Source organism: Bos grunniens, chromosome 5 (assembly GCF_055505025.1).
Source record: "Bos grunniens cultivar Pamir isolate PY7600 chromosome 5, Bosgru_T2T1.0, whole genome shotgun sequence".
In the NCBI taxonomy this organism is placed as follows: domain Eukaryota; kingdom Metazoa; phylum Chordata; class Mammalia; order Artiodactyla; family Bovidae; genus Bos; species Bos grunniens.
In genome coordinates, this window is record NC_141169.1 from 66,427,219 (window position 1) to 66,446,245 (window position 19,027).

Here is a 19,027-nt window from a genome sequence, read left to right on the forward strand (position 1 = left end):
ATTCCCAGTGTTTATACTCCAGTGTGGTGGCCCTGCTATGCCCAGGGGCTTCAGAGCACTGCGCTGACCCCTCCTGTATTGAGAACATTGTACCAGAATCCCCAGATGCAGACACATCTTTAAGCCAATGATGTGGAATTGGGGGAATGACTGCAATGTCGCGTCTTTTTTTCTGCCAGCAGGGTAGGACTGAAATGTGTTCGGATGCATTTCATTGCAGGTGTACACATTCGAGATGCAGATCATCAAAGCCAAAGAAAACTACGCAGGAAACTACAGATGTGAGGTCACCTATAAGGATAAGTTTGACAGCTGTTCATTCGATCTTGAAGTACTTGGTAAGAGAGGCTTCTAGTCTGGATAACTGTGATGTTTATTTATTTATTTTTTAATGGGGTGTGAGAAGATAGAGGAGAATAAGGTCATGTATTAGTATGAGATTTTGAAAATAAAGTTCCCTGGGACAAGGATGTCAGGAAACCCAGGTAGAAGGGAGAATTTTCTCTTATAAGGACTAATGTCAGATATGGACATTCTTCATCTATATGTTCTGCGTACTGCCAAGAGTGAATTTGATAAGAATAAATTAAAGGTATATATGTAGATTCGGGGAAAAAAGCAATACTTCAATAAGTAAACAAAGGGAAAGTTGACTTGGTAACAAATCAAAAGTGTGACATAGCTTTGTATTTTTAGACAAAGCTGATGCAATTTAAAACCAGAGCATTACAAATGTTGTAGGATCTAGGTTTAGGAAGTGCTACTGCTCTCTGTAACATGTTACTTGTTCCATGTTTGGGGGTCATGCCTTTGGTCATAGGCACTGTAAAACCACTGGGATCCCTCCTGGAGTAGGGTAACTGGGAGGATGAAGAATCCAGGAACCATGGTCCATTCACCTTGAATGTGTAGGTGAAGAAGGTCCAGCATTTATGATTAATTGTAATAAATCACAGAAGGGCTGACACAGAAAGAGGGAAAGCCAGATTAGAATCAAAAGGTGGAAATTATGAGAAGGTGAATTTTGCATTCACATTAGCACTAGCTCTTTCTTAAAGCCATATAGACACCACAGACGGCTGTGAGAGTCCTAGTCTGAGAAACGTCAAGAGGATGAATGACCATGGGTTGAGTTGCTGTCGAGATTTCAGTATTAAGTGGGACTCTGGTCCTGAGCACTGCTTCTTCACCTGGCCAGGCATCTGAGAATCACCTAAGGGGCTTTCTAAGAATACTGATTTCTGGGTGCCCATCCTCAATCTGGTGAATCAAAATTTTCAGCAGGGAGATGAAGACGCTGATATTTTTTTAAGCTCCTTGGACGATTCTACTGGGCACACAGGTGGAATGACAACAGGATAGGGGAACTCCTAAAGTCCCATCACTGACTGTGCGGGAGGGAAGATAAGCTCTGCTGTCTCAGCAGCTCAGCCCCCAGGAGGAGAGCCACCCCTCCCCGACCCCCTTCACCTGATTCCTTCCCTCTGAAGAATCCCCACAGCCTGGAGAGGAACTGAACACAAAACTGGGTTCTTAATGGGTGTTTATTTTATTGTCTTCTTTCCTTTCAAAGAATCTACTGGGACTACTCCAAACATTGACATCAGATCTGCTTTCAAGAGAAGGTAACTTCAAAAGAGGGATCTAGGTATCTTTTGTAAAACATGAAAGTAAAGGATTTTCAAATACATGTTCCCTTCCTCCACACTCTATATTTTAAAGAAGATCAAGTCTTTTCACTATAGTCAAACATACCGAATATTCAGAAGTTAGTTTTCTAGAGATGCCATAGGCTTAATGCCATATTGTGTATATGCTGATAATTTTTTAGAATATTCTTAATATAGTGAAGCACTCATTTTATAGGTCTCACAGTTGCCTTAGAAAGACATTTTCTTTCTATTCATATGTGGCTTCTTCCTGAATTGCATTATTTTCTGCCAAATGGCCCAGAAAGATATATACCAATACACATCTCATATAGCATCAGTTAAGTAATGTCAGAAAACTTACATTGCTTTTTATTTAGGAATCACATACAGAGCTATTAAACTATATGCCCAGAAAACTACAATTAAGTAGCTCCTTACTAAAGTTAGCACAATTTAAGTATGGGATTATCCTAAATGAAAGACCATTGAGTCTGCTGGAATAAGGAACATGTAGAAAGGCAAAATATAGATACTTACCTGATTTATTTTGCAACCACCAAGGCCCAAAAATCATAAAGTCAAAGAAGAAAAATGAAAAAAATTTTTTAGTCTGTGAGAAATGTGACTAGTCTCTTCCTGGTATTATTTTTTTCTCTGTACTTCTTACTTATCTAGAATTCTTCCAAAATAAAAATTCATTAATGAGAGGAAATGTTTTGTTCTTCCTAAGACTGAATCCAAATAACAATTTTGTTGAGTAAGGAAAGTCATCCCAAACTAGTATAAAGCAATGATTTAGCCTTGTTCACAAAAGGCAAAATTTCTGTCTAAATTATGAAGTAATGAACATTGTAATTACTCTTAAAAGATATGTGGTATGTCCTGATCAGTCCATTGTATATTTTAAAGTCATAACTTTCAAAATCTCTTACCTTCCCTTCACCCCGTGGTTAGCAAACGCATAGATCTCACACTAGGTTCATCCTACTTATGTCTCTTTTAAGAGAGAAAGATGTCATCTACTTAGTTTTGGGCTTTAAGAGAATAGAAATGTGTTTATGTCAATAGGCCTTTCCAAATACCTGCTTTAAAGAAATTTTGAGGACACATTATTTGAATTCGATTCTGATAACTCACGTGTTATACACGCTGTTTTTAAACCCGCAGACTCTTTTCTTAGAAACCATAACTAACATTTGTAAAGTGCAGGAAACAAAATCTTCATTAAAAAATTAAACATGTAAGTAACTATGTAGCACCATTTAAATGTCAGCTCATAGCTCCTATTTAGAGTTTATATGAAATCATGAAGGTGGCTGCATGCCTAAAGTAAGATGCATTTCTCCACAGGAAAACACTTTTAAAAACTCCTAGGAAAGGGCTCAACAATTCCAAGACAAACTTTTGGAAAACACATTTTAAATTGTATAAATATTAACAAGAAAATGAAAAGCTTATAATACTTTCCCTTTCAAGAGAAAGGAATGCATCTTTTAAAAAGCTCTGCACTAGCTCCGTTTTTATGTTACGTTGGTATCACATTACCTGATTCATCTATTGATGGACACAAAGAGGTTACCTTTGAATATAAGCTTTGTACTTATATATTTGACTCTAGTCCACTTCATCTTCCAAGCCAATCTCTGTATGACTTTAGTAACAGAGATCAGCAAAAGTCCTTTGCTTTTTACACACTGATGTTCCCAGAGCCCCTAACTTGCAAAAACAAAGTACTTTGTGTTGTTTGGCTTAAGTGCATTTGTGTTACTCTGTTTTAACACAAATCCAAGCAGTTTTACATATGCAATCTACAAAAATGTGTCTTCTGAAATTGTAGAGTAACACAAGTTCCTTGTGTTTACTTTTCCACAAGTACATCCTCCAAAATTTAAAATGTCACTTGTGTGAAAAGAAACTGTGTTGATTTAGTCCCATGATTTGTGTGCTAGTACAACATTGCATATACATTATACGTAGAGTGTTTGGGGGAACTGTTGTATATGTGTCTCAGCATTAAACCCAGATTTGCTTTTCTTTTGTTAATGACAGTGGAGAAGGTCAAGACGATGCAGGGGAACTTGATTTTAGTGGTCTCCTGAAACGTAGGTGAGAACCCACTGATGGAGTGAGGTGCTTTGGCCTGGAAATCTTTTAGATATCCACTCAGAGAAGTCAAGTTTAAAGTTCTTAAAATGTGTTTTGCTTATGAAATATTATAATAGCGTTGACTAAGCGACAGTGAAACAACTGCGTACTAATCTGCTAAATATTTTAGCTGATGCTTTTACTTTCTTTTTAAATGTTTCATGAGTCTTCACATATTTTCTTAGTAGGGGATGAGGAAATTTGAAAACTGAGACAGAAGACTTAAATGCCTGAAAACTTCTTATTTCTCTCATGATTTCGATTATTTCAATCATGATCCCTCATCATGATTGAATAAATAAAGCCTCCATTCTCCTGCTTTTGATATTTGACTGAAAAGTCAATTTCAAAATTTTGGTAGACGTCTCAGCAAATGTATATATTTATGTGTGTGTGTATATATATATACATATATATATATATATACACACCTACTTTAACATAGTATTGATGATTTACTGTATTTCATCAAATCTAAGACACCATGCTAATATATAGCTGTATTATAAACCACTAAGCAATGAAAAAAATTGTCCAAATAGCTTATTGTGACATACTGCTGATTATAAGGTACATTCTTATTTCAGAGATATTTAAAATGCCCCAAATTTGCATTTTTTGAAGGGATAAAATAGTAGTGAAATGGAGATAAGTGTTTAGTATTATCAGTCATGTTCTTTTAACTTTGTACTCTCTGGCAATAAAATTTATAAATTTTCATTATGGATATTTAGTACACAACCATTTTATAGAATTTCTGCCCTATATATGCATATTTGTTTTTTGTTTTTAGTCACTCAGTCATGTCCAACTCTGTGTGACACCATGGACTGTAGCCCACCAGGTTCCTCTGTCCATGGGATTTCCCGGGCAAGAAGAGTGGAGTGGGTCGCCATTTCCTTCTCTAGGGGATCTTCCCAACCCAAGGCTCAAACCTGCATCTCCTATATTGGCAGGTGGATTCTTTACCACTTGGGAAGCCCATATATGCATATACATAATCATAAATATACTATATTATATATGTTATATATAAAGATATACATATATAGATAGTTACTATAGCACAGAAGAAACATAAAGAAAATTACTTTTGCTAGGATTGTGTTTATGTACCAAATTTGTGAATAAACAGTAAAACTACAACTCTAAATTAATGATATATAATATTGATATGGGACTTCATTTAGTTTTCTAGGTTTGCTTATTATTTTTACTGCTTTCTATGTCTACTGAAAATCATAGGTATAGATATGCTTCAAAACAAATTAAAAACGGTAATAAATAGGCTTGTGTTCATTCTCAGTTTAGTTGGGTGGCTTTATTCAAACCCCTGTGAACGAAACATTCACCCCCAGCTCTAAACATTTAGGCTGAGAACAGAAACATTAACAGGTGCCATTTATTAATAACCAAATGAATATTCGCCAATCAATAGACTTTGGCAGTATCAGAAACATCATTCCTTCTCTGGATACTTCAAATAATCATTAGTCTCAATAATATTTATTAATTCCCCCAAAGTATTTTAAAGCAATAGAATATGAAGTGACCTTAAATGAGCTGCACTCTTCCTGTTCTCCAAGTGAGAGACCAAAGACCAGAGAAGTTGAATGACTTACCCCAAGTCATACAGCTAACTTGAGGGAGGGCAGGGACCTACATACAAGTTCCCTTTTCTCAATCAGCACACTTCCTGTGACTCCACATAAGAAACATCACCCTAAATCTGCCTGGGAAGTTGGCACCTTATATGTTTATAACAAGCTAAAACTTTAGGAAGACAAGAGGTTTTGGGTTGTTTTTTTCTGTAGTCATTTAATCAACCAGGAAAATGCTAAATGCTTTCTTTGTGTAGACCATAACATTAGTTGAGGTGAGGAAAAGAAATCCAATGCCTTCCAGCGCCTGGTACATGGAAAGATATAAATACATATTCATGGGAAGAAAAAGGTAGTGGTTAAAACATGGATTTGAGTCTGGGCTTTCCCATTTATTGGACATGACTTTGCTCAAGTGATATGTCCTCTCTGAGACTTGCTTTCCACAACTGTAAATGCAGAGAATAAAAACTACTTGAGTATTATTGTGAGAATTAAGTTAAATGTAAGAGACCGGATTCATACAGGTGTCAAATAAATATCCACTTCCCCTCAAAATGTGACATTTTCCCTTGAAGAACTTACATTAGTGTCAACTATTTAATTTGCACTTGCCATCTTCCTCTATAAAGATTGAATTATGTGCTGATTTTCAATACTCCCTGAAAGGAGTTCAGGGTGGAGAGCAGAAATGAGGCACTCTGTGCTTGGAAGAAAAACTGGAAGGACAGGTCTTCAGATAGTTATATTCAGATATTTTTCAGGAGCTGATTTTGTGAGCCCAGTTCTCATATCTCCTCATATCTAGAAAGCACTAAAATCATTCCTGATAATGACTGTTCCTCATAACTAGCAAAAGCTTCATGAGACTAGCAGAAATCTTCCAGAAAAATATGTGCTTGATTAAGTGTATTCCCCCTTCACCAAAATTACATACATACTGACCTTCCTCACTGCCTCTCTGGAACAGTTTCTCAGAGCTATCTGAGGTGCTGTCTTCCAGGCTGCAGTCCTCATTTTGTCCCAAATAAAACTTGATTCATAGCTCTCACATTGTGCAATTTCTTTAAGTTGACATTAGTAAAGTGACAAAATACACATACACACACATAATCAATCAATAAAAATGTAACAGATTATTAAGTGCCAAGTCTGATTAAAAGGAAAAGGAAAGAAAAAAGAACACACTAGTTCTATCAGTAGTTTTCAGAGTAAAAGAAATCTAATTAATAGTCAAAATGACTAAAGAAAAAAATTATTAGAAAAAACTGAGCAGTCAACATGTCTCTACTTCTCATTTTCTTTACATCCCCTAATTATGATTTTGACTCATTATTAGATTGTTGTCACCATAAGACTATATTCATTTAATATACTATATACTAATCCACCAGTATAACTTTGGAAATCATTGTGTTTTCCTACTAATTTGTGAATTGCATGTGTTTTCACTATAGTAATAACATGTGGTAATAACATTTCTACTCCTCCAAGAGTGTGTGGCAAAATCCTCATGAGAATAAATATCATTACCACCGACATCTTTATACAACGAAATATCTCCCTGCCCTGAACAAAGTTAGCATATTCCAAATAGACATTAGATAAATCACAGTTAGTCTTTGGGCAGTATCTTGTTATGAGACCTGACCTATATAAATACTTTAAAGTTTTATTCTACATAAAATTTTCTATAACAGCTTTGTATTTCACTAGGATTGTTAAGTTATGGAAATTTTGATGTAGATGGAAGTACTGTAAATGTTATATAGGTCTATGCCAATTCTTGGAAAGGGATCAGTAGTGCCTAGAGAAATTTGGATTTTTCTCCCTGCTGAAATTTAATGTAGCCATACAGATATGGTCATGTGCAGCCACCATGGTAAGTAAAGATGTGTTCTGAATGAGTTAAGGAAATATTACAGATGGGCGCCTTGACCTCATATTCCAGTACAAAATGAGGCATCCATCTCCTTGCAATTTGGGGTTCAACTGAGTAGTGGAGAGGAAAGAAAGAGACAAGAGGTTACTTGTGTTTGTATACAAAGCATGATAGGATTAAGGTTGTGGTAGAGTGGGATGTATTTTGGTGTTAATGAAAAAAATGGTGAGGATGATCAGTTTTATGAATCTATCAACAAAACTGACTCAAGAAATCACGCTGAAAATGGTCTTTATTACTTAGTGACTTCCTCATGTAAACATTCACCTATACATCTGGGTATTCTCAGTGTTTGATTTGTGCCTCTTGTTAGCTCTTTTAGTCTGTCTTTATCATTGACATCTTTAAATCTTTTCACCAATGTCAAGAGGATATTTGAAATACGTGGGTAATTCTTCTTGGTTGAGATACAAATGGAACAAAATGTAGAATGGGATAATTTTACAATGTGGGGATTCAGGCTAATATGACAAAAATAGAGCAATAATAAAGTGGATTGAGGAAAGTCTCATAGGGAGAAAAAAATGTATATACACAGATACACATTTTAATCGCAATTCTCCAGGACTTCCTACAAAATATTTAAATGTTAAATTTGAAACATAGACTGCTTTTAGGCAATAGATATAGTAGACCAGACAAATTATTACTAATATTTCAACTTCAGGACACTTTTCTTAAGCTTTTCAATTTCCCCATGTCATTAAAGGGCCTGGTTACCATTTCAGTGAAATGAAGAGTTGCATCTTGAATCTTTAAGAAGCACATTTTCCTAATGGTGTTTCTAGTCCTTTCCACAAAGGTCGTTGAGGGACCAATGACCTTTCACTTTCTTCCATTATCCAGATGTGCCTCAACATCATTTATTGGGCAAAAGACTTACATGACAACGGAAATTAGATATGCAGAAGCCATCCTTGCCTAACGCCACCCTAAACTCTAAGTTATGTTTACATTCTCCTACCCTTCCCTATGATTGTAACCCAGTATTTCCTCAAGAAATTCTGAAATGGGTATAATTAATATGACAGTACAAACATATGTAACTCATTATTTGCTATCATGATAGTATGCATCTGTTTTCACACTGATGTTTAAGATGTGTTGACCAGTTTTCCTGGAAAAATCATACCCAAACCAGCATTATTCACAGTAAGTAGTCACTAAAATATTTCCAGTTTAACCTTAGTCCATAAAAACAGTCAACTAAACTTAAACAGAATTAGAACTTCTTAGCTAGTTAAGGAAATCAATTTATATTATATTTAGCATTTGCAACTAAGGCTCTTTCCCTGAAGAGTGTTTATTCCTGAATTTTGTTTCACTTTTAGGTTTTAAAATACAGATAAGTGTATGTACTTTAAATCCTATGTATGTGTGTGTATACAGTAGTTATATATGTTCTTTATATGTTCTATACTTTCTTTTGCCAGTGGTCAAAATTTAGAGTCATGATTTTGATAATCACACTAAGTTACTATCAGCTTGTTCATGGACCCCTTTATGACTTGCTTTATAGTTTCACATTTATATTTTCATGATTCAAAGCAGTTTGTACCCAAACTGCTTCCAAAAAAGTTCTGGACAGTACTTTAAGATGAAATACGAGAGAATTTTGAGTCTCATTCTTTTCATTCTGACAATTTAGAAAATAAAGTTTTCTCTTTAAAATAATATGTATACACAAAAGTCATATGAAAAACAACCAAACCAAAAAAAAAAAAACAAAACAGAAACAAAGAACAAATGCTGTCACAGTTTCAAATATTTTTTGTATTAAAAAACAGCAAAAAATGGTTAATGTACACATTTACTAACATGGTAGGGAAAATGCTATTTGCAAAATCTGAAGATTTGAAATACTGTTATTTGTACCGTCTCCATGCAGAGTTAGGGTACGCACACCAATGAAGGCAGAGAGCATTATTCTTTCATGGACCAACACCTAAAATCTTCTGGTTCTTAAACCTTATTTCAATATCTAAATCCTAGATGAAAACTGATATTTTAAGTTTCTCAAAATCTCATCTCTTATTTGGATTTTCAGGTTTAAAATAAGTAAAAATAGCGTAAGGATAGTTCCTGAAATCCTTTTATCTCCTTAATACTGTGTTTTTAACTAGAAAAACGAGAGCGTTAATGAAAGTGCACGGATCTAACCTTTGACTATCCAGAAGTTGCACTGAAACTTCATGCGAAGTAGACTTTCTCCTCGGCTATTTAAGTACTCAGGCTTTAAACAGAGCTTTTAGCGCTGAACCAAAAAATCGGTACCATACTCGACTTTCCTGGTCTTTAAAGGCCAGTGGGCAGCTATTAAACCAGGCATTGGTTCTCCCCGTTTAGGGAGGTGAAGCCCCAGGAGGAACAACCCGAGGTAGACGTGTGGGAGCTGCTGAAGAATGCGAAACCCAGCGAGTACGAGAAAATCGCCTTCCAGTACGGTATCACTGACCTGCGTGGTATGCTCAGGCGGCTCAAGCGCATGCGCAGAGTGGAAAAGAAGAGTGCAGGTGAGGACGTCTGAGCACTCCTAGGGGAGACTATATGCTATTCTATGCTATGCTAAGTCACTTCAGTCGTGTCCGACTCTGTGTGACCCCATAGACGGCAGCCCACCAGGCTCCCCCGTCCCTGGGCTTCAGGAAAGAACACTGGAGTGGGTTGCCATTTCCTTCTCCAATGCACGAAAGTGAAAAGTGAAAGTGAAGTCTCTCAGTCGTGTCCGACTCTTAGCGACCCCATGGACTGCAGCCCACCAGGCTCCTCCGTCCATGAGGTTTTCCAGGCAAGAGTACTGGAGTGGGGTGCCATTGCCTTCTCCGAGGGGAGACGATAATCCTCCCTATTTCGTAATGGGTTTATAGGTCTGCCTAGCTGTAGTGGAATTTGCAGGGGTTACGCTTCTCTTCGTTAACTTGGCTTCGGGTGAAATAGTTCACTGCCCCGCACATCTCCAGCAAAGTAGGTAGTGGACAGCTGCTGAAGGTTTAAAGTAACAAAAGTACATTACAGTGACACAATGTATGCTGCTGCTAAGTCGCTTCAGTCGTGTCCGACTCTGTGCGACCCCATAGAAGGCAGCCCACCAGGCTCCCCCGTCCCTGGGATTCTCCAGGCAAGAACACTGGAGTGGGTTGCCATTTCCTTCTCCAGTGCATGAAAGTGAAAAGGGAAAGTGAAGTCGCTCAGTCGTGTCCAACTCTTGGCGACCCCATGGACTGCAGCCTACCAGGCTCCTCCGTCCGTGGGATTTTCCAGGCAAGAGTACTGGAGTGAGGTGCCACTGCCTTCTCCGACACAGTATATAATGGAGTATTAAATATTCTTGTGTTACTGGGAATTTCTCAGCAGCCCCTTTGTCCATCCGCTGCATCTCTCCGTCACTCTCAGATTCCTGATTCTTATTTAGGTAGAGTAGATTCTGTGTTTGTTTTACTGTTACATTCTTCCACCCATTTGATGCATCATGGGGAATTCATGTCCCACACCTGCTAAGGTAACCCTAATGTTTAAGCATGTCAATATTTGCGCAGGTTTCCACAATACAAAAACTGTGATAAGCTTACTGTTTCCATCAGTCGAAGACATTCCATTTAAGCTCATGAGTCATTGGAAGTATCTCATAAATTCTTTGATTAAAAAAACTGTCTGTAAGATAGATGTACACAGATAATACCAATGAAACTAAAAATAATCATTTTAGGAGAATAAGCATGTCCTTCAAGTTCAAATTTCATTTGGATATTTTATATTATACATTGCCCAAAGAATGAAGACAATCATTTTTAAAGCCTCTTCAATAATTCTTTACTTATGTTTCTTCCAAAAGCATATGGACTCTCCTAAAATTTTTAAACCATCTTATTATTTATAAATTGATGCAGATTTCTAAAATATGAGGGATAATTCGAAAGTTTCCTATTTCTTCTTTTTGTATCAATTTATTCAGTTTTAGGTTTTCGGATTGACTATTTAAATTCATATCATATGCATATACATATTAACTTAGTTTTGTATCTTCTCTCTACTAGCTTTTGCAAGAATTCTTGATCCTGCATATCAGGTTGATAAAGGAGGCAGGGTAAGATTTGTCGTGGAACTGGCAGATCCAAAATTGGAGGTGAAATGGTATAAAAATGGTCAAGAAATTCGACCCAGCACAAAGTAAGTCAAACTTGCAAATAATCAGTAGTAACTGTATAAATCAAAGAGTAATTTGACTTGATTTTCTATGCCTGAAAGCACTTTTAGTTTTATATTCGTATGATGCAAAATCATATGAGGGGACAGCAAAAACTTTTTATGTATTTTGGAACCATTGAAGTATGGTGCTATATAAATTAAACCTTGCCTTATGTTTTAATTATATATAAACTATTTCAAGTACTTGTAATTATTATTTTGTGTCATTGTAGGTTATATGTGATTACTTCAGAGCATTGCCAAACTTCACCCAATTTTAAAGAAATTTTTGAGAAAAATTGAAATATGTATTTGATATACCAGCTTGTAATGGGAATCACACCTTATAAGTAGATAACTTCTGTTCTTCCAGAATAGCATCTAAAGCCTATGTTTTATTGTTTTTTGACCCTTTTCCCAAATGAAGGAAACAAGCTAATCCCTGATATCTGATGGTATTGCTAGGCTATTAGGAAACTACATTACAGAGATCCTTCTCAGTCTGAAAGATTTTCAACTCCAATATATTTTTTCAAGTGAACAGGAAACGTGTGCATATTTATAAAGGGCTTTAATCCTGAAAATCGTCACTTCTGTGGAACAATTAGGTAGTTTCCAATTTCTTAATGTGATCCTGCTCTCAGAGTGACTTTGTGATAATAATGTTTATATCTGGTAAAAGTCTCTTGCAGGCAGCCTGAATTTACCAAAAACATAATTTTACTTGGTTATTTTTATCTCGAAAAATGTTTATTAGTGTTTTGTTCTTGAAGTCTTTGAGAATTTCCCAAGTAAGAACTTTTTCTTTCATCTCTTATAATGCCCTAATATACCCATCCATAATCTAGATCACAGATAATCAAATTATGCGGTCTTCTGGATTTCAGGTTTTTGTTTCCACTTAAGGTCTTTTTCAGTAGATGATAATTATGATATATATGATAATACTAGTTCTTAAGCTCATTTAAGATAATATCACATTGTATAGAATTACCATCTATATTAATGATTAAATTCATATTATTGCTTAAATTGTGTAATCATTTATTCACCCAATAAAATGTCACTGGGATAGCAAGGAGTGAATTCAATAAATCAATGAAAAATATAAACTTTCTCTCCCACAATAGAGTAGATGAATTGATCACTTTAAAAAATGTAAAGAGTTAAAAATCTTAGCCTACCGTATTTTCCAACAATAGGTTAAAAATTGTTCATTGGTAAATATGTGAGTACTGATTTTATGTTTGGAATAAAAAATATGTGTGCTAGGTTGCTTCAGTCGTGTCTGACTTTTTGCGACCCTATAGACTGTAGCCTGTCAGGTTCTTCTGTCCATGGAATTCTCCAGGCAAGAATACTGGAGTGAGTTGCCATTCTCCTCTCCAGGGGATTTTCCCACCGCAAGAATCGATTCCGCATCTCTTATGTCTTCTGCATTGTCAAGCGTGTTCTTTACTACTAGTGCCACCTGGGAAGTCCAAAAATCATATATAAAAGAAAATAGTGACAAATATTATATGCAAATATGCATATGTATTACATTATGTGTTATAAAGATAGAAATTGGCTTCCTGTTTAATATTTATTAAACTATGTAAGATATGGATAATAAATTGTAGATCTAAATGACTATTTCTGACTTTCAGATATTATGGAATTATAAGCCAAATTTGCTGGCAATAAAGAAAAGAATAAAATTGGGTTCATGGACTCTGTTTATCTTCCTCCTATTTAAAACAGATACATCTTTGAACATAAAGGATGTGAAAGAATCATGTTTATCAATAACTGTGTACTAACAGATGATTCGGAGTATTATGTGACAGCTGGTGATGAGAAATGTTCCACTGAGCTCTTTGTGAGAGGTAAAGTGAAATCTCTTACATAACCATTAAGAGCCAATGGCTCTCCTTCTCTCAGGGGTAATAATCAAAAATGAAAATGGTGAAGTGAGCTCTTGAGCTCCAGAGCAGAGATAGTAGTCCCTCTCGAGATGATTTAGCTTGAGCGTTAGATTGGCTGTGGATTGAAGCATCTTTGTCCTGGTGTTTATTGAGTATCCTAATTAATCTTCAGGTTTGTTGACAACTAGAAAAGCTGACAGGAGAAAAAAACTGTTGAGTAAAAATGCCTTGTAGTTTCGGCTCATGTAAGCAGTATTTTGCAATTTAATCGCTCTAGTGATAGCTTTTGAAACCCAACAAAGTCTACTGGATAACCATTTCACACATTCAGCTCATCACAAATCGATTTCCCTTGAAACAGCTTTGTTAGTAAAGTCATCAGTGGTTGGCACTGAGATTGCTGAAGACCATCATTTACTAGTGAAAAGAGCTGGAGGGTGTGTGTCAATGAAGCCATGAAGCAATTATTTCCTATATGAGGACCTGTGGCTGACAGCTTTGTAATCTTGCACATCAACTATACTTCAATTAAAAAAAAAAGTAGAGACAATTCTGTAATCTCTATCATCTGTCTAAAACAATAAGTAGAGAATTTTAGTGTTATTTATTTTCCTTCCTCAGAAATGTCATCTTCTGCCTTCTTATTTGCCCAAAGAAGATTATTTGATATAATTTGTCTGCTCTCTAAAGCAATCATTTATTTGATTTGAAGAGTTCTTGGGAAATTATGTGAAACTTACCCAAGGCTGCCAACTGTTTATTTTGCCATGAAAAATCATTAAAAAATCCACCTTCTAACTACCACCATCTAACCATCACTCTGTGATCAACCACACTTTCTTACTGTTGGTTTTTCATCTGTGAACAAACCCAGGGTCATGAGCAGATTTGGGGGCATTTAATGCTTCTGATTTTCTTCTTCTTTTTTTTTTCCACAATAGAGCCTCCAGTTATGGTGACCAAACAGCTGGAAGATACAAAAGCTTATTGTGGGGAGAGAGTGGAATTAGAATGTGAAGTGTCTGAAGATGATGCCAATGTAAAATGGTAAATAGATATCCTGAGGTCTGTCCATTTTTAATAAACAAAAAAGTGCCTTCATACTTTGGAGAATAGGAAATTGCTTTTATACATATGAAAAGGATATCAACCTCATTTGTGTTAGTAGAAATGTAACTAAAACTATCCTAAGATATTGGCTTTTTTCACCTGTGAGACTGAAAAAAAAAGATCCAGATATCTATATTGATAAGGATATAGGGAATTAGACACTTACTAGTAAATGAATGTTTCAAGGTTCCTCATGTCTATTTGACTCCAAAGCCCATGGGTGCTCTTTCCAATGCATGCTCTCACTATACCATGATGGCAAGTTATATGGAATAGATGGGGAAACAGTGTCAGACTTTATTTTTTGGGGCTCCAAAATCACTGCAGATGGTGACTGCAGCCATGAAATTAAAAGACGCTTACTCCTTGGAAGGAAAGTTATGACCAACCTAGATAGCATATTCAAAAGCAGAGACATTACTTTGCCAACAAAGGCCTGTCTAGTCAAGGCTATGGTTTTTCCAGTGGTCACGTATGGATGTGAGAGTTGGACTGTGAAGAAAGCTGAGTGCAGAAGAATTGATGCTTTTGAACTGTGGTGTTGGAGAAGACTCTTGAGAGTCCCTTGGACTGCAAGGAGATCCAACCAGTCCATTCTAAAGATCAGTCCTGGGTGTTCATTGGAAGGACTGATGCTAAGGCTGAAACTCCAATCCTTTGGCCACCTCATGCAAAGAGTTGACTCATTGGAAAAGACTGATGCAGGGAGGGGTTGGGGGCAGGAGGAGAAGGGGACAACAGAGGATGAGATGGCTGGATGGCATCACTGACTTGATGGACATGAGTCTGAGTGAACTCCAGGAGTTGGTGATGGACAGGGAGGCCTGGCATGCTGCAGTTCATGGGGTCGCAAAGAGTCAGACACGACTGAGCAACTGAACTGAACTGAATACTTTTTTTATGTTACTCCTAGTCGTTTTATTGTCACAGTATCTCAGAAAGATATTTTAGACTGAGAATCACCAAATTACTTGAACATTTCTTAAAAATAAAAAGGGTATTTTGGGGGTCAGATGGGATGTGTTTTCTCCAGTTCACTGGGAGTAACCTCAGAGTTAAAGACTAGAAGATCTGGAATCTTAAAATCTTAATTGAGAGACAGAGTAAGTTCTGCAGTAGGAATTGCTAGCAATTTGGTTTAGAATAGATTGTTCATTGTAACCTAGAATCATAGCTATCTTTAAAATGTATCAAAATGCTATTCTTAGTAGTGTGCACCAAGAGCCCAAACATAGGTAATATCCACTCTTAGCATCGGAGAAGGCAATGGCACCCCACTCCAGTACTCTTGCCTGGAAAATCCCATGGACGGGATTTTCCATGAGCCTGGTAGGCTGCAGTCCTTGGTGTCGCTAAGAGTCGGGGATGACTGAGAGACTTCATTTTCACTTTTCACTTTCATGCATTGGAGAAAGAAATGGCAACCCACTCCAGTATTCTTGCCTGGAGAATCCCAGGGACAGAGGAGCCTAGTGGGCTGCTGTCTATGGGGTCGCACAGAGTCGGACACAACTGAAGTGACTTAGCAGCAGCAGCAGCATCTTTATCTAATTGATCTTAAGTGAAAGGAATGGGATTTTGTTTTTTTAATGTAATTTTCAGATAATACTTGTTACAGTATTCATCTATTGATAGAGACTGATCCATACATTCTTTAATTCAACAAGCAGTTCTTGAGTGTTGGTGACTTGAAGCATTTTTTATAAAACTTTCTACAAAAATCATCTATTTATCTCAGGTTTAAGAATGGTGAGGAAATCATCCCTGGTCCAAAATCAAGATACCACATTAGAGTTGAAGGCAAAAAGCACATTTTGATCATAGATGGAGCAACAAAGGCTGATTCTGCAGAATATTCTGTAATGACAACAGGAGGACAGTCATCTGCTAAACTTAGTGTGGACTGTAAGTAAGACTTCCTTGTATATCTCCCAAGTTGTTTTACTAGTGTGTTGTGTTTGTTAATTCAGTTTTAGAAAAGTTTCAATCTGTTTGACTTCGACCTGTGACAATTTTATATGTGTAAAATTAGATTCCATTCTAGCTGAGTGTCTATATCGTATCAATCAGAGTCTCTAAGAACTTACTACTCAGTTTAATAGAGTACCAGTATTGAGAAGGATCTCTCCACCATGACCCGTCTGTCTTGGGTGGCCCTACATGGCATGGCTGGAGAGTTCTGAAAAACGTGGTGCACTGGAGAAGGGAATGGCAAACCACTTCAGTATTCCTGCCTTGAGAACCTCATGAACAGTATGAAAAGGCAAAAAGATAGGACACTGAAAGATGAACTCCCCAGGTCAGTAGGTGCCCAATATGCTACTGGAAATCAGTGGAGAAATAACTCCAGAAAGAATGAAGAGATACAGCCAAAGCAAAAACACCTAGTTGTGGATGTTGGAAGTTGAGGTGATGGAAGTAAAGTCCAATGTTGTAAAGAGCAGTGTTGCATAGGAACCTGGAATGTTAGGTCCATGAATCAAGGCAAATTAGAAGTGCTCAAACAGGAGATGGCAAGAGTGAACATCAACATTTTAGGAATCAGTGAACTAAAATGGACTGGAATGGGTGAATTTAACTCAGATGACCGTTATATCTACTGCTGATAATCACGATGGTGTGATCACTGACCTGGAGCCAGACATCCTAGAATGTAAAGTCAAGTGGGCCTTAGAAAGCATCACTACAAACAAAGCTAGTGGAGGTGATGGAATTCCAGTTGAGCTCTTTCATATCCTGAAAGATGATGCTGTGAAAGTGCTGCACTCAATATGCCAGCAAATTTGGAAAACTCAGCAGTGGCCACAGGACTGGAAAAGGTCAGTTTTCATTCCAATCCCAAAGAAAGGCAATGCCAAAGAATGCTCAAACTACTGCACAGTTGCACTCATCTCACATGCTAGTAAAGTAGTGCTCAAAATTCTCCAAGCCAGGCTTCAGCAATACATGAACCGTGAACTTCCTGATGTTCAAGCTGGTTTTAGAAAAGGCAGAGGAACCAGAGATCAAATTGCCAACGTCCACTGGATCATAGAAAAAGCAAGAGAATTCCATAAAAACATCTATTTCTGCTTTATTGACTATGCCAAAGCCTTCCACTGTGTGGATCACAAAAAACTGTGGAAAATTCTGAAAGAGATGGGAATACCAGACCATCTGATATGCCTTTTGAGAAATCTATATGCAGATCAGGAAGCAACAGTTAGAACTGGACATGGAACAACAGACTGGTTCCAAACAGGAAAAGGAGTACGTCAAGGCTGTATATTGTCACCCTGCTTATTTAACTTATATGCAGAGTACATCATGAGAAATGCTGGACTGGAAGAAACACAAGCTGGAATCAAGATTGCCGGGAGAAATATCAATAACCTCAGATATGCAGATGACACCACCCTTATGGCAGAAAGTGAAGAGGAACTAAAAAGCCTCTTGATGAAAGTGAAAGTGGAGAGTGAAAAAGTTGGCTTAAAGCTCAAGGGTATCTGGTCCCATCACTTCATGGGAAATAGATGGGGAAACTGTGGAAACAGTGTCAGACTTTATTTTTTTGGGCTCCAAAATCACTTCAGATGGTGACTGCAGCCATGAAATTAAAAGACGCTTACTCCTTGGAAGGAAAGTTATGACCAACCTAGATAGCATATTCAAAAGCAGAGACATTACTTTGCCAACAAAGGTCCGTCTAGTCAAGGCTATGGCTTTTCCTGTGGTCATGTATGGATGTGAGAGTTGACTGTGAAGAAGGCTGAGCACCGAAGAATTGATGCTTTTGAACTGTGGTGTTGGAGAAGACTCTTGAGAGTCCCTTGGACTGCAAGGAGATCCAACCAGTCCATTCTGAAGGAGATCAGCCCTGGGATTTCTTTGGAAGGAATGATGCTAAAGCTGAAACTCCAGTACTTTGGCCACCTCATGTGAAGAGTTGACTCATTGGAAAAGACTCTGATGCTGGGAGGGATTGGGGGCAGGAGGAGAAGGGGATGACAGAGGATGAGATGGCTGGATGGCATCACTGACTCGATGGATGTGAGTCTGAGTGAACTCCGGGAGTTGGTGATGGACAGGGTGGCCTGGCATGCTGCGATTCATGGGGTTGCAAAGAGTCGGACACGACTGAGCAACTGAACTGAACTGAAAAGATAATGCTGTGCAAGTGCTGCACTCAATATGCCAGCAAATTTGGAAAACTCAGCAGTGGCCACAGGACTGGAAAATGTCCTGTGGACATTTTCATTAGTTTTCATTCTAATCCCAAAGAAAGGCAATGCCAAAGAATGCTCAAGCTACTGCACAGTTTCACTCATCCCACACGCTAGCAATGTAATGCTCAAAATTCTCCAAGCCAGGCTTCAACAGTACGTGGACCATGAAGTTCTAGATGTTCAAGCTGGATTTAGAAAAAACAGAGGAACCAGGGATCAAATTGCCAACATCTGCCGGATCATTGAAAAAGCAAGAGTGTTCCAGAAAAACATCTATTTC

At 37.3% G+C, this 19,027-nt stretch overlaps 1 protein-coding gene across 45 annotated transcripts in view; it reads left to right on the forward strand.

Moving 5' to 3' along the window:
- The window catches only part of MYBPC1 (myosin binding protein C1), a 101,360-nt gene that overhangs the window by 37,803 nt on the left and 44,530 nt on the right, over positions 1-19,027 (forward strand). For all 45 annotated transcript variants that reach the window (XM_086400978.1, XM_086400979.1, XM_086400988.1 and 42 more), the window contains 8 exons: positions 221-338; positions 1,574-1,625; positions 3,702-3,758; positions 9,687-9,853; positions 11,375-11,507; positions 13,269-13,393; positions 14,374-14,479; positions 16,281-16,447. In XM_086400978.1, coding sequence (XP_086257104.1) covers positions 221-338; positions 1,574-1,625; positions 3,702-3,758; positions 9,687-9,853; positions 11,375-11,507; positions 13,269-13,393; positions 14,374-14,479; positions 16,281-16,447 — 925 coding nt within the window. The remainder of the gene's footprint in view (positions 1-220; positions 339-1,573; positions 1,626-3,701; positions 3,759-9,686; positions 9,854-11,374; positions 11,508-13,268; positions 13,394-14,373; positions 14,480-16,280; positions 16,448-19,027) is intronic.